The sequence below is a fragment of the Struthio camelus genome, chromosome 4 (assembly GCF_040807025.1).
Source record: "Struthio camelus isolate bStrCam1 chromosome 4, bStrCam1.hap1, whole genome shotgun sequence".
Lineage (NCBI taxonomy): Eukaryota > Metazoa > Chordata > Aves > Struthioniformes > Struthionidae > Struthio > Struthio camelus.
In genome coordinates, this window is record NC_090945.1 from 32,520,281 (window position 1) to 32,535,908 (window position 15,628).

The following is a 15,628-nucleotide window of genomic DNA, read 5'->3' on the forward strand; positions in this document are numbered from 1 at the left end:
CTGTTCTTTGCATAAGCTTAGACACTCCCAATAAAGCTGCTAATTTTTTCTTCAGATCAGCTAGATGCATGGTATACAATGGAATGCCTGTACTGTCAGCTTTCTCCTGCTTTTGCAATTTCATCTTTGCTTTGGTTTTAGATTTATTTAGTTCCTCAGCGGTAAAAGACTGCTTCTCTTGCAGCTCTCTTGTGCATGTTGTATTCCTCTCTCCCAGACAGAGAAGGCATCAGCAGAGCACAGACGTGCTCTGCTGATACTTCTGAGCGTTTCAGACAGATGATCCTGAGCTGTTGTCTGAAAATTCTGTTTGGGTAGTGTAGCCAAACCCATCCTGTTCCAGACTTGATAGTGGTCCTGACAAAGAGGCCGTTTGTCGAAGGGGCAGGAATCATCTTCTGCAAAGTAGGAAGCTTTTAACTGTACTCAGTTTTGCAATGTATCAAAACAGGTTCTTCAGCTGGGCAACGCAGGAGAAGCATCTGCTACTAATATTATAACGCTATAGTATTAGAACAATACAAATGATATTCCATAGCTACAATTGCAGAATGGTAGGGGCTTGCTCTCGCATCTATGTTAACAGATGCGCTTGTTCAGTAGTATGCTCTGTTCCTCCCCTGCTTGATGTTTGTGCTGCCCTGTCACTGTGAAACTTCCTACTTATTGAAGGTACTGTTTGTTAGTGTCCCATGGTAGAATCTGTTTGGATAATTGCTTGAAGCAAAGAGAAGGAGGATTTTTGTAGCCTGCTCGTTAGTCCTGTTAACAGTAATCTCACTGTTTCGCAAGAGCAACCCAGGAACTGAGCCACTAAAACAGCGTGGCAGGTGTGTGGATGCAGGTGCTTCCGCAAGGAAAATTACTGCAGGCAACTCTCCACTGTCACTCACTGTAAATGGATAGCTTGGTTTGCATATAAATAGTAATGGGTATAGGGATGCTATTTTTTGGACATAGTGGGTCGTGTTTGACATAAGCTGGAGCAAATTATTGGAAAAAGGAAGTATTCTCTGTAGAGTCTGGTCACTTTCTGTAGGATGCTGCTGATCAGTTTTTTTAGCACGCTCTTGTGATGATGTTAGTTCTTACCTATTGTGCATACTACAGAAAAGCCTGCTAATAAATGATTATCATCTGTAAGTTTTAAATTCCCAAACAAAAGCCATTATGAATGAAATACAACTGAGTAACGCTGGAAATAGTATTGGTATTTGTCACCATTAAATTTAAATTAGCAAAGCTAACTTTCACCTCAGGGAAAGAATTTAGGATTGTATTTCAGGTTCCGTTGTTATTATGGACGGAGCTATTGATGTATTCCCTGGCATTTGATATTGCCTGTAGTTCCCAAATTAGCCTGTCTGTAGGTAGCAGTGTCTTCTGACAAAATTCCATATGGCAATTATGTGACATAGGAAGAGAAGTAACACTGATATTTGCGTTTTGCTCATGAAACAGGACGAGGAAGTCCCATTTTAATCTAGAACGACATCGTATGATCTCTTGAATGTGGTCTGCTTCTACTGCTAACGCTTGTAAATAGCAAAGCATTTGTAAAACATGGTTTCCCATTGTGAAATGGGAAATTGATTTTTGTTCCGTCTCCAGCATAAGCAGAGATGCTGTGTACAATTGTTAGACACAGATTTTACTTCTAACTATCATATTGTAAGCAAGTATGATTAAAAACAAATTTGCTTGCGGAATCCTGAGAATTCGTTAATCGGATCAATAGTTTGATTTAAAACATTGAAGTTAGTTTTTAAAAATACCAGACTGAAGAACGCTTCATTTATTTGCAGCTTTGCAATTTCAATTTGATTTTCAAGATGCTATATACATGAAATACTATGTACTGCTTTTAATTGCCTTCTGTAGTAAAAACTATGCTTAACGTAACCAGTCACTTCAGTAAGTGAAAATAAACGTGTGCATCTTGCTGTTAACATTAAATTTTCAAGCAGGTTTTACTGAGTTACTGGCTGAGTTATGAAAACCTATTGTAAACGCATCTATTGTCAAAGTAAAAGCGTATCTGTCAACTGTTTGTGATGCCACAGTGATGACTTGTTTTTAAGAAATTAGAATCTGCATGGATTTGAGGATTATCTAATCTTTACTGTAGAGTGATTAATATTACATGGTTTTATTCTCCTGTTTCTTTAATTAAAAACTTCTTGCATTTTACACAGGAGAACTTCTGCTCCAACTCGGCAGGCTTGAAGAAGCAGTTGAAGTCTACAAAGGATTGCAAGAAAGGAATCCTGAAAACTGGGCCTACTACAAAGGCCTAGAGAAGGCGCTTAAACCAGGTAATGATTTGATACATTGTAGTCAGCAAGGTATTTCTGCACCGTTGGCACTTTGTATGTATTGAAATCTGGTGAACTTATTGAAAACTGCTTAAAGAATTTTCCATTTAAGTTCTGAGTTTTAGGTACAGTGTGTCTATTTTTTTTAAGGAAGGCTTGACTATTTCTTGTACAGTTTTTATTATCTCTTATTTAAAACCAGAACAACAAAAATACAGTGGTCTCATTGTGCATGGCTTAAAGAAGAAAATTATTTCTTAGACTGTTTAAATTTAGAATTTTTCTTTTGCTCTTTGTCATCTTAATCTTGTGTTGTAGGTAACTGAGGTTTTTGTACAAAAGTTCAATTCTCTTGAATGGTTCTCCTTGTTTGAAATTTTAACATAACATGGAGTTAAAAGTCCATCCATCCCCTCCCTTTTTTGTATAAGAAAAATGCAGTTATAACCACTATTGGAAGAAGAACTTGTAGACGTTGAATACCTGAAATCATTTATTACTGCAGCTTTGAAAATGAAATGCCAGTTCAAGTTCTTTAGGAAATATACAGCAGTTAGTCTTATATACTCTGACTTTTTTTTAAAGTAGATGTAATTATTTCACATATCTTTTTCCCCCCTTCCCCTTCCTGCCAAAAAGGAAGGAAAAAGTAAACTCTACATTTCTGTTCCAGCCAATATGTTGGAGAGGCTAAAGATCTACGAAGAGGCCTGGACTAAATACCCAAGGGGACTAGTTCCAAGAAGATTGCCGTTAAACTTTTTGTCAGGTAAGTGCATTTTTGACAAGCAGGTATGTTCTTCTTAATGCTTGTGTTCTTTTCTTAGATATTTGTTTTGACAGCATAACTGGTCTGGAATTGAAAAGTAATGCGTGGTAAAACAAAATCAACAGGTCTTTTTCCTCTCAAGGTGAAAAGTTTAAGGAATGTCTGGACAAGTTTCTGAGGATGAATTTCAGCAAAGGTTGTCCTCCAGTCTTCAATACTTTGAGGTCATTATACAAAGACAAGGAGAAGGTAGGAAAACTCCAGCTTTTTACATGATCTCCCTCATGGCTGTTATGCATTGAGGAGGTGAAAGTAACCTTTTTCAGTTCTTGCTCTGTCAGCGCTGTTGTACGTTATGACCTAGTATATGTAGAAAAATCAAATACAGGCATACATAGCCTTGTGTCAAGTTAGTAAGTATAAAAAAAAAAAAAAGAAATTTGCTAACTATAAGCTGCTTAAGTGTTAACACGGGGAGCCTTTCTCTAAATTAGTTGAAAAGAGAGGTGAGATTGAGTGCGTTCCCATATATATGTATTGTAATTTAGAATATAGCAAAAGTCATTTACCAAAAACAACTAGTTAGGGTTACACCAAATGGTTCAAGTTAGAGTGAAATACCGTCTTATTTAGAGATTTTTTTTTTGTCTTGTCTTGCACATTATAGGTGGCAATTATAGAAGAGCTTGTGGTAGGTTATGAAACCTCTCTAAGAAGCTGCAGGTTATTTAACCCAAATGGTGAGTGCTAAGAATGCAATATTTTATGGAATTATTGCCTGGTATGAGCAATATGTGACCATTCAGAGACAGGAATCAGAGGGCAATGAAGAAATGGAGATACCCCTTGTATCTCTTTTTCGAAAACACAGAACCAAACCACAGTTTCTTAAAATTGGACAGCTGTAATCCATTTGATGCGTATACTCAAAATCTGCTTGCTTGTTTTAAATGTTTTCCTGGATCTGGAAGAGTGATCATCTTTCTGCAGGTTGGGGTTCAAGAGTTCTATTTCACGACTGAATTTTATCATTCTCCAAGAAACTGAAAAATTTGAGAGTTATGTATTAATGTTTATTCACAGCAATGTGGGGAAAAAAAAGGAATTAATACTGGTTTGGTACAATAGTACAATCTTCAGATTTGTTTTATTTGGATTTGGGGGGTGGGATTTGGCTGGCTGACAACTATTTTGTTCTGTGGTATGCTTCTACATATATTGAATTGGCCTTCATAGTTTTCTTCTATGAGGAGGTTTATGATGTTTCTTCAGTCGTTTGCCCAACTGTTTTGTAACAGAAATTCTCCCCAAAAAACCTTTACTGCATAAAATAAAAGATAATCATAAAATTTTGTAAGGTGATTATAATAGTGTAATAATTAAGATAGCATGAATGGCTTTATACACTGAAATTTTTAAGGTTGATCCTAATTATTAAGCATGTTTTAATTGAAATTGCAAAGAAGGGAAATAACTGTTAACAGAAACTTTAATGGGATGCTTCCGTATGAAATTGTCATCCAGGTTGCCTGTTAACGTCTTTCCTTGAATTTAATGCTGTAATCTACAATACAACTATGCAATACCTATTTAAATTTTTTCCGAGCCATTCAAATGCATTCAAGCTTTTCTGATTTAAGGAAATGGGTTGCTGTAATTTCAGTTCAATTCAATATTTGCTTTGATAATAGTGAATTCTGTTCAAATAAACAATTTTCCACTACCTTAAAATAAACAGCCAAATGCATATAATTGCATAATTAATTTATATAGTAAGCTAAAGAACCAGAACCTTTCAGAAGTACTAGCACACACCCCACCTCCAGGACTTTTTTTTTTTTTTTCCTACAAGATGCTGTGCATCATGGTTATAATTAAGTGGTGAAATTAACTTTTAAGACTTAAGTACTTTGCATTTCAAGCAAAGCTCTCTAACTTTCAACACCAGTTTGCATATAGGACTGTTTCGTATAGATGTAGCATAGGATATGCTTAGGTGAAAAGTGACAGTTTGTCAGCGGTAGAGATGGAAAACCTTTTTAAAGGTTTGGAATAGAAATGGACTGTTTTGTTTGAAAAATAGTCAACTCTCTTGGTTGAAAATATGCAAATATTGAATGTACAGGAACGCTTGCCTTGTTACTGTGCATCACTTGCGTTTAGCAGGACTCCCTACTATGCTCTTGACCCAAAACAGTATTGAATAAAAAGCTGCCAAGACTTTTGTGAAGTAAATGTTTCACAGATGTCAGATGCCCTATAGTACAGATATATTCTGATGCATGTGTGCTGTATGTCATACACTGAAGTCCTGCACCTTTGACTGCCCAGATTAAGGGACTAGCTGGGACATGTTGCAGCTCCCTGCTGACCCACCAACCCGTATTTTCTTTCCGTTAAAATCAGGATGTGGGAGGAGTACAGTAAATGCTCAGGTCTTGCAAAACATGGACTTAGTGCTTACCTGGATCCGGGAGTTTGGAAGCACTTCCAGGTTTTGCACAGCAGCCTGATGTAGAGAGAGAGTTAACTTCAGTGGCTGCATTTATAGGACTTTCCTTGAGGCACGTTGCTTGAATAAACCAAACGAGGAGGAAAAAAGCCCACTATTTTTCTCCCTCCAGATGATGGTAAAGAAGAACCTCCAACCACTTTACTCTGGGTCCAGTACTACTTGGCTCAACATTATGATAAAATTGGGCAGCCATCCCTGGCTCTAGAATATATAAATGCTGCTATAGAAAGTACTCCCACTTTGATAGAACTTTTCCTTGTGAAGGCAAAAATCTATAAGGTAAGTTGTTTGGCTTATCCTTAGTGATCAGAGGTTATTATTTTATTATCCTGGAAGACCTTTACCCCTGCTTGTGCTTTGCAGTAATGATTTTTGTCATGAACATTAAAATGTTAAGTTTTGCTCGAGCAAGACTCATGCATAATCCATGGAAAAGTTCCATGAATTTTAGTGACTTTCCAGATAAGTAGTGGCATTTGGGGGGTTTTGTCTTTGTTTTGCTATGTATGAGTAAGCCCACATGAAGATTTTTAAGTGAATAAAGGACAAGTATGCTGCAAAATGTGCGTCCTCATCAATTCAAATTTTTTTTAGCGTTAATAATCACACTAATACATTGAGTTAATATTTTTAAATGCTCCCTCCTTCTTTTTTTGTAAAGTTTTTTTTTAAAAAAAATTCTTAAATCTACTACCGTATTTTATCAGAATGATGTTAACCAAAATGTCTGTTAAGCATATTCAGGAAAAATTTCTAGTGCTAAAAGACCTGTGGCTCTGTAATGGGGAAAAATAATTATTTTGCTTTTTTCTTTAAAGAATCTTTTTTCCTAAAGAAAGCTAGTTATAAAAAAGAAGAGTCTAAACAATTTACATATGGTATTGAACAGTCAGTGGATAAAATATGTGTGTTTGTAATTATTGAGCTTAAATTTAAATTTCTTTCTCTTTAAGCATGCTGGGAATATTAAAGAAGCTGCAAGGTGGATGGATGAGGCTCAGGCTTTGGACACAGCAGACAGGTTTATCAACTCCAAATGTGCAAAATATATGTTGAAAGCAAACTTCATTAAAGAAGCAGAAGAAATGTGCTCTAAGTTTACGAGGGTTGGTTATGTTTAATTTATAGCTCTTTTGAATCATATGTAGGCCTAATCCCTTGTGGAATATTTTCTTTGTGTAAACGGTCATCTAACTTTTATGATCTCTAAGTTCTCTTTCAGAGCAGCTATGGTTGCTTGCTTCATTAACAGTAGATAATAGGTGGGTTAGAATTACTCTTTGCTAAGCATAATTACATAGTCTTAAGTGGAAACTCAACATTAAAACCTGGATTTGATCTCTCTGCTAGGTATGAAAAATACAGCAAGCCCTTACTGTATTCCTAAAAATAAGTACTTGGGAAAAAATAATTTTCTGAGGATTCTTTGGATTTAATATTGATTATCTAGGACCCTTAAGACATCTGATAAAGTTGCCCATATCTCATCTTTTGTTCAAAAAGATGTTAAGTTAGAATATTCAGGCTTCTCTTTTATAATAGAATTTCTGTGTAGCTGGTGGATGAGAGATTTTCCAAGACATGATCCTTCTGTGAACAAGACTTAGCCCCCAAGGCCATGTTTAATAGTGATGAAGGGAAACTTCACTTTTTTTTCCCCCCTGTTACTGCTTACCCATGACCTATTAACTAGCATGCACATCGTGCATCAGTTTTTTTGTCTCTGCAGTAACCTGTTCTGAATAGTTTCATGGTCTCAAAGGTTAGTTATTTTTTATAAGGGTTATTGCTCTCTCTTGCAGTTATTTTTCATAAGTGAAAGCAGCACAGCTCAATGTGTAATCTTTCTAGAATATTAATGGTAGTCTTTGAACAATATCATTCATATGTCCCAATAGCAACAAACAATTGGGATCTACCTGGGAAACTGCAGCCTTTTTGGTTTGGTTTGTTTTGTTTGGCTTGTTGTCCCATTTGTCTCTCTTCTCTTGGCGAGTGGGAAAAACCTGGAGTAAGGTAGGTTGAACAGGACGTGCGTAAGGTGAGGAATTCTTGTAAAATGGAGGATGATCACAGGTAAACATAGAATGAGGCAAGGAAAACTGGTTTGTATAAGCTCAGCAGCTTTGTGTGGAGCTCTTGATGCAAAATTGCTATGAATCCAGTTTAATTGGTCGGTCTTCCTGCCTTAAGTGACTTCAGGAAGATGTCAAAAAACAAGCCTACCAGTTGTTAAAAACTGAACTTTAAAAATATAATTTGATTACGTTGCATTATATGTAATGTTTTCATACCGTTTTGATCTTCTGTCTGATGCTTAACTACAAGCTTCTTAATAAAAGTAATTAAAAAAAAATCCCAAAGACCTAAACAAAAGCACAGTAAAGATAAAACTCTGCCTCTGACACTTGATCTGTGGGGGTTTTTTTTGTTTGTTTGTTTTTTTAAGTTACCCAAATTAGACTGGTTTTGAAGGCAGTCTTTCTCATTTGTGGCCTTCTCAGTCTTTTGCCATGTGAATGTTATCTGTCACTTTCCCAGCTCTGGCTCTGCGCTGGTCTCGAGTGGGCTGGTTTTTGCAAAGTCAGGAAGAAGTCAGAATGACTGCATCCATTCCAGCTAACTGACTTTAATATTAAGCTTGACAGGCATATGATAATGTGCAAGCGTATGATCTTGGCAAGTATTTACAAATACCAACTTTGGGAGAACACTTCTCTTTTCATTTTCTGAATCGGAAAGTGACAAAGCTGATAGATCCTATCGAGAAGCAGAAGGAACACCAAGTTTCACCACTTCGTGCTTTCATATACTTTTTGGTGTTAAATGTCTGTGACTTGGCTCCTTTAAAAGGATCGTTTATAAAGAGGACACCTAATGAGTTTTGGACTTGTCTATGCCTTTGTCTTGGTTAAGGAAGAATTAAAGGATCTTCCAGTGGGGGCAGGGGAGAGCACAAAACCTCCTCAACCGTGTGATTTCCAGAACCTGAAATGGAAACAAAAGTTACCTGCTCTCACTATTCCTTTATGATCAGCAAACCAGCTTCAGTGTCCCCTGCTCCGTAGTGCTGATCACGTAGGAAATAACCTGTTACTAGTGTCGGTTGCTTTCAGGCTTAGCTCAGTCAGCAAGTCTCTGGAGGAAACAAATGGCAGTTTCAGTAAAAATTCCTGTAGGTGTCAGTGTCATTCCATGCGTTAGAACTTTTCTGCCATTTCTCTTCATGCTGCAAAGCGTTATACATTGTACATAATTTTAAACAACACTGAACGAATGCCTTTTCTATCTTAAAGATGAGGAAGTGTCACAGGTAAATGGTCACCACCTGGCTGTTCATTGTGTATTTCTGACTCTCAAAAAGTTGAACATAGAGGAATGATTTTCTTCACTTTGGAGCCCTGATCAATGAACCAAGCAAATCCATCTTGTTCGTTGCTTAAGGAAGTGTTTTGGGTGGAGGAAATAGAAAAATCCGTGGAAATGGGGGACCACGTAAAGATTGTGTCAGAGTGCAAACACACAAAAAGGCCGTATTAAGAAATAACCTCAACTGTGGCAATTTCTAACATGCAGGCATCCAGTTTTGAAATGTAGCATTTTTGCTGGCCTTTTTATGTGTGCTTTTAACTAGAGGAAGATGCGAGAAACGGCAGTTAACAAGTTGAGTGAGATATATTTTTGATAATGCTGTTTTTCCTTTCAGGAAGGAACCTCGGCGGTAGAGAACTTGAATGAAATGCAGTGCATGTGGTTTCAGACAGAATGCGCGCAAGCTTACAAAGCAATGAATAAATTTGGAGAAGCACTTAAGAAATGCCATGAAATTGAGAGAGTATGTATCTAGTTAAACTGTTTAGGCTGGAAATGCTAGCTTAAGTTTGCTGTGCTGATATGTTTCCTTTTGGAGCAGTACGCTCATGAGTATGCTTCCTGCAGCTCCTGCAGAGATTTTGTTTCCTATTGGAGAGTGGGGGGTTGGTTAAACTATACTTGAACTTTAAGTCCAAAAAAGAAGATTGCTGAGCATTTAAGTACAGTGTCTTAATAGCATAAATGTAAAAACCTATTAAAAAAATCTGGAAGAGATCCTTTAGAAAAAAGAAAAAGCCATAGATTAAAAGGAGCTATTAGAAATATGAAGATTTCTTAAAGTAGAAATTGTGCCCAGAAAGGGGAAAAGAGAACATTTGCACATTAAATGCAGATCCATAATAAGGCAAGCTAAAGCAGTTAGGATTTACAGCTTCCTATAAAGTTTAAAAAAAAAAAAAATTCCAAACACATTAGGAGCCAAAAACAAGACAAGATAGTTGAGGTGTAAAGGAAGTCCTCAAAGGGAAGTACTTCGAGAAGCTATGCCTTTTTGCAAGTGGAGGGGCTTAAGGAGATGTAAAACATTCTGTTCACCCCAATGCTGTAAAGGAATTTGGTTAGAAAACTGTTTAACTGCTACTCTTATAATGTAAATCAGCCTGGGTAGCAGAAGAGGGTAGCAATTGTAGTGCCGATTTAGAAATGTTTTTGAGAATGGCATCTAAGGAATTAAGTCACTACATTTAATTTATTTATTGGATTAAGTGAAGGTATAGTAAAGATAAACAAATATGTTGTATTCATAAAACAACAACAAAGCTTTTGTAAGAAGCAGCATTGCCTCTTAAATATTGTTTAGAGATGCCAGATATGCTTAAGGCAGTCTAGTTGATTAAAATCTGTTCTAGATTTCAGAAACACTTTTGATGTGGTCCTTCACATCTTAAAAGTACTAAGCTGCCTTAGAAAAGGAAAGGAAATTGATCTGACTTAAGAGCTGGTTGGTGGCTGGGAAACAGAGTAGGAGCAAACAATCAGTTTTCACAAGAAAAGGTGTTTACCACAGAGATTGCATGGGCATCTCTGTATGGGATCCATTGTTTAATATATTGATAGATAATCAGAGAAAGGGAGTGGACAGTGTGAGGACACTTACTGAACGCATAGTGATTAAAGTGGGGCTGCAGGAAGTTGCAGAGAAGGCTCTGAGAGTACTGAGTGATAAAATGCCTTGTGAAGCATAATTTTCAACAATGTAGTTGGGGAGGAAAGGACAAGCAGCCTTTGCATATGCATAAGTAGTAATGGACCATGCATTAATTATTGCTACTCAGGAAAGAAATTCTGGAATTATTATAGACAGCGCTGCAAAAGCCATCGTGTTAGTGTAGCAGTCAAAAAGGCAAGCCATGTTGGGAATTATGAAGAGACTAGAGAACAAAACAGAAAATATTTCTCTGCCACTATATAAATTCATGGTATTGTTTACATTTGAATATCATCCTTGGGTCCCTATCAGCTCCTTAAAAATTGAGCTAGTAAAACATAAGCTATGGAATAACTTTCTCATTAAAAGGGTGCGGTAGCTTATTGCACTATTTTATCCTCAGCTTTAGCAAGCAACAACTGAGTTAAGGTTAGGAAAAAGTTGTATGTGATAATAAATACATGGAGAAGTTGAAGAGGGGAATGACTTCTCACTGTTTCACAAAAAAAAAAAAAAAAAAAAGGAGGAGACATCAGGTGACAATGAAGCAGCAGAATCTTAAACAAAAGGAAGTATTTTCTCACACCACATGTGATTGAAGGGTGGAATTTGTTTCCACAGTATTTTTATGGAAGCCAAAAGTATAAATAATAAGTTAGACAAGGTCATAAGAAAAAAAAAATTTTGAGTACTATTTAAATACAACAGCAAGGGTAGAACCTTTTTCCGTAAACTGCAAATTGTCAGAGGGTGGTTGTTATTAAAAAGGTTATGAATTGCATGAATCCTGATTCTGAGCTAGGATACATTCTGTGGTTTTTGCTATGACTTAATTTTATTTTGTTTCAGTTGTACATTAATTTTTTGAAACATGAGTTACTTATCAAACAGCAGTCTTTTACTAAATTATTCCATCCATTTTTGGAAAATGTATATAAATAAATCAAGGTTTATTTCCAGTTGCGGATGCTAGCTAAATAATGTCCTGTTGTGTTAGCATTTTGTAGAAATCACAGATGACCAGTTTGACTTCCACACTTATTGTATGAGGAAGATCACACTTAGGTCTTATGTGGACTTGTTAAAACTAGAAGATGTACTTCGACAACATCCGTTTTATTTCAAGGCTGCACGAATTGCCATAGAGATATATTTGAAGCTTCATGATAATCCTCTAACAGATGAAAATAAAGAACACGAGGCTGATACAGGTATTTCACCCTCAAGATTTATTGTATATGCAGTTTCCCTAGTTGGTGACTATTTTAGGAACATCTGCTATTCTTACAGTTAACTGATCCCTAAAACTTTGTTGCCGCTAAAAGTGGACAAATTGTAACTTGGCCTGCAAGATTAGTGTAGTGAAAGTTAAACTAATATATTTTATTGTTTATCGAGGTATTAAATGGCTCTATTTTTGTGTTGACATATTTCTAGCAATTACAGAAGTTTTTGGATAAAATTGTATTTTTGGTATGAAAATATCTGAGAAAACATGGCATTCTCATGGTGGTTGATCCACAAAGAAGCAGACCAAAGAAGGTGTTCTTGGAGTGACTCTTTCTAAGCATTTTATCAGTATGCAAAAGTTTGACTAGTAGCCACATAAATGGTGTCATCTTTTGCTATTGATAGAAAAATAACATTTCAGTCCTTTATTTTCTTTTCCCTGTCCGTCTTCCGTTTGAAGAATAACTTAAGTGATGATGGCTTGGGGCACCTCAAGTGGTATGAATAGAGTTGACTGAATCTTCCAAGAGGAATTTGTCAGGTTTTAAGATTTACCATCTCAGTTCATTTGTGTAGGTTCAGGTTCAAATTAAGAAAAGTAGAAATGTAATAGAATTTCTCGTAGCTGTTTTTTGATGCTTTTTAAATTAATTCTCCGTGCTTTAGTTGAAGAGAGCGACGATCTGAATGTGAGTCAAATGTAAAAATGTCTGTAGGGTGTTAAAAGCAAAATTGGGCATTAAAAGCAAAACTGGAACTGCCTATGCCAAAATATGACTATTTAATCTTATTTCTGTTAAACCATTTACAAACTACATTAAACATAACTTTCCTGTTGTGTAATGCCTAAGGAATAAATGAATCTGTATTGGTGTGTGTTTTTACTCCTGGCACTGCATTTGTGAAGACCTGCAGTAATTAGTTGGTCCTGCCTTCAGCTTGTTGTACTATTATTCTAGTTTCTGTTGCCCTGATTTCACAATGGAATTTGTGAATGAGGAAGCGGTAGCATAGCCTGTAAAATGTTTGTATTGCTAGTAAACAAACTCCTACAAATGCAATGGCAGCCTTACTAGTTAGTAAATATGATTTAAAAATAGATGCAGTAACTGACAACTGATTGAGAGGGGATAATATTAGAAGTCAACATAGGCCGTGTTTTGCCCTTTGCCTGTTTACAGCAAATATGTCTGACAAGGAGCTAAAGAAGCTACGAAATAAGCAGAGAAGAGCTCAGAAGAAAGCCCAGCTGGAGGAGGAGAAGAAGAATGCTGAGAAAGAGAAGCAACAGAGGAATCAGAAAAAGAAGAAAGATGATGATGATGAAGAAATTGGAGGACCGAAAGAAGAACTTATCCCTGAGAAACTGGCAAAGGTGCTTGCTGATGTAATATTAAGCAGTTAGTTTGGATAAGAGGCAAATTTGTAGAAAAGTTACTATGAACATGCACACAATTTGAGAGCCGTTCAGATAACATGTTTGTTTTTTGTATGGCTTCTCTTCACAAGTGACATGTCTTAAAAAATAAATGTTTCTAGGATAGTTTGTTGGGGACACTGTCAAAAATATGATGAAATCACTGCTTTTGCTGCTGCTTCTTAAAGGCAGCAGTAAAGAAGGCATAGACGTTTTGCTACAGATGGAGTTATCTTCATGTGTGAATTGCGCTAGCTTGCTGGTTATGCCCTACTTCTAGTTAAGCAGATGGAGGTCTCTCTGTTCTGTATGTAAGATGATTATCATTACATTCCTATGGCCCACAGTAATTTCTGGTTTATATAAGCACAGGCAGTCTGTGGAAGAGAGGACAAACGGGAGCCACTGAGAAACTAAATGCTTTAAGAGCATTTGTTTGCAGTTTGTTTTGAACGCAAAAAAATAAAAGGATAAAGAATCTATATAGAAATAGCAGTAGACTAGGCCGAGATGGATTTTGAGGTTTGAATTAAAAATGTAGAGATGCGTAGAAGGTTGTACCTGGAAGGAGCAGGAAAGTATTTGGAAAAAATATAGAGAACGGTATTGAAAAACAGACTGGGAAAATGAATTTCTAGTATAATAGCAGTAGGATATTATCCAAGTACTGATAGATACAGTATTCAGTATCTTCATATGGCAAGATAATGACTATTACTGGCTCTTGGACACTACCTGAAATCTGAGACAGTGAACTTCATTGTATAGCCAGGAAGCAAGTGGCTTTACAAAAAAAAATAGATTAGTTGTTTAGGAATACTGTCTGGAGTATTCCCATTGTTTAGCTTGCTGGTTGCAGGAAGAAGCAGTCTTGTTACAGTGCAAATTAAGAATGAAAGCGCCTTAGCGGTGCGTATTGAAATTGAGTTCTGATGTAGTGGGATACCCCAGGAAAATCTAGACTGCCGCCAAGAAATAGTTACAGCTGTATGATGAAGCCCTTTGGCTAATCTTCCCTACTTATTGGAAGCACTATATAGAGAGCTCCAAATTCAGTTGGCCAGGGTCCGAAGACTATTTTAGATGTAGTTGGTCACCTGTCAGCGATTTTCCTGAAAAAGTTACACCTGAACTTGATTGGTTGATAAGTAGCCTTGGCATTAAAGACATAGCTTTGAAATCTGGTTTATTATAATTATGGTATTAAATGGTTTCAGTGTTCAGTTGTAACTGGTGCACACCAACTCATAACAGCATGTATAGATAGTTGAAATTTTTTATGAAAATGCTAAAGTATATGATTAGTTGGGAATTACATAAGGTGTCCATCGTTGTCTTCAACTCAGTTATTTGTGCAGTGCAAATAATATGTTGTTTTAACGTTTCTAAATTGTCGTTGACAAACTACAACCTAGTTTTGTAACCCATTTTTAGAAGGTAGCTATATTCATAAAAACATAAATAAGAAGGACAAGAGATGATTCTTGTTCTAAGTATCTTCGTTCTCTAAATGCAGGTGACCTGTCTGTAAAGAATCTTGGCATAGAATTATTTGTGTTAAAGCAGTCCCTTTACTGGATTATGCTAGCTGAGCCCCTATGACCATGATCAGTATCTAGTTGCTTCAAGCTTCTTTAAATTAGTTGCCCTTAGTATCTTAGCTGAGAATGTTGCCATGACTTGGCAGCCTTCAGGAACCTTTCCAAAGCTTGCACAAACAGACTCAATTATGAGCATAAAGTAGTCATCAGCATCTCTGTTGCCTGTGTGTGTAGATCTTGTGTCTTGTGGGTTGCCTTCTGAGAGTAACTCTTTCTGATGTGACTCAAAACCAGAAACAACTAATTCCTCTTGTTGGAGAGTTAGTCAATAGTTTTAAGTTTTGTGGCTTAACTGCGTTGACGGTCCTTTGATTCTGTAGGTTGAAGCACCTTTGGAAGAAGCCATTAAATTTTTAACGCCCTTGAAGAATTTAGTGAAGAACAAAATAGAGACACATCTTTTTGCCTTTGAGATTTATTTCCGAAAAGGTAAGTGAGAAAACTAATGAAAAGTAAGTGAACTGTGGTTCTCAAAGATGTATATTAGAATTTATGCAAAAAATATTAACGGGATATAAGCAGTCACTGCTGCAGATGCATATAACTTTTCATTGCACAGACACCCCAGCCATCAGCATTCTGTGAAGAATCAGAGGTTTGAAACTCTAGGTGATTATCTCGTTTCTTTACTGTATTTAAATCTGTGAGCCATGCGACTGTAGCATTAATTTTCCCAACTTGCATTTCCCCTCGTTAGTCGTTTTCATCTCTAGTTGTTCATCAGATTCCAGCGCTGACAAAACTATGTGCTGTAAATT

The 15,628-nt window shown here is 36.5% G+C and overlaps 1 protein-coding gene across 1 annotated transcript in view; it reads left to right on the forward strand.

The window, feature by feature from the left end:
• NAA15 (N-alpha-acetyltransferase 15, NatA auxiliary subunit) overlaps positions 1-15,628 on the forward strand; it is a 45,694-nt gene that overhangs the window by 23,037 nt on the left and 7,029 nt on the right. The window contains exons 7-16 of the mRNA XM_068942089.1: positions 2,196-2,315; positions 2,989-3,084; positions 3,227-3,333; positions 3,752-3,824; positions 5,709-5,878; positions 6,553-6,705; positions 9,306-9,434; positions 11,620-11,833; positions 13,034-13,227; positions 15,191-15,299. Of these exons, the coding sequence (XP_068798190.1) occupies positions 2,196-2,315; positions 2,989-3,084; positions 3,227-3,333; positions 3,752-3,824; positions 5,709-5,878; positions 6,553-6,705; positions 9,306-9,434; positions 11,620-11,833; positions 13,034-13,227; positions 15,191-15,299 (1,365 nt within the window). The remainder of the gene's footprint in view (positions 1-2,195; positions 2,316-2,988; positions 3,085-3,226; positions 3,334-3,751; positions 3,825-5,708; positions 5,879-6,552; positions 6,706-9,305; positions 9,435-11,619; positions 11,834-13,033; positions 13,228-15,190; positions 15,300-15,628) is intronic.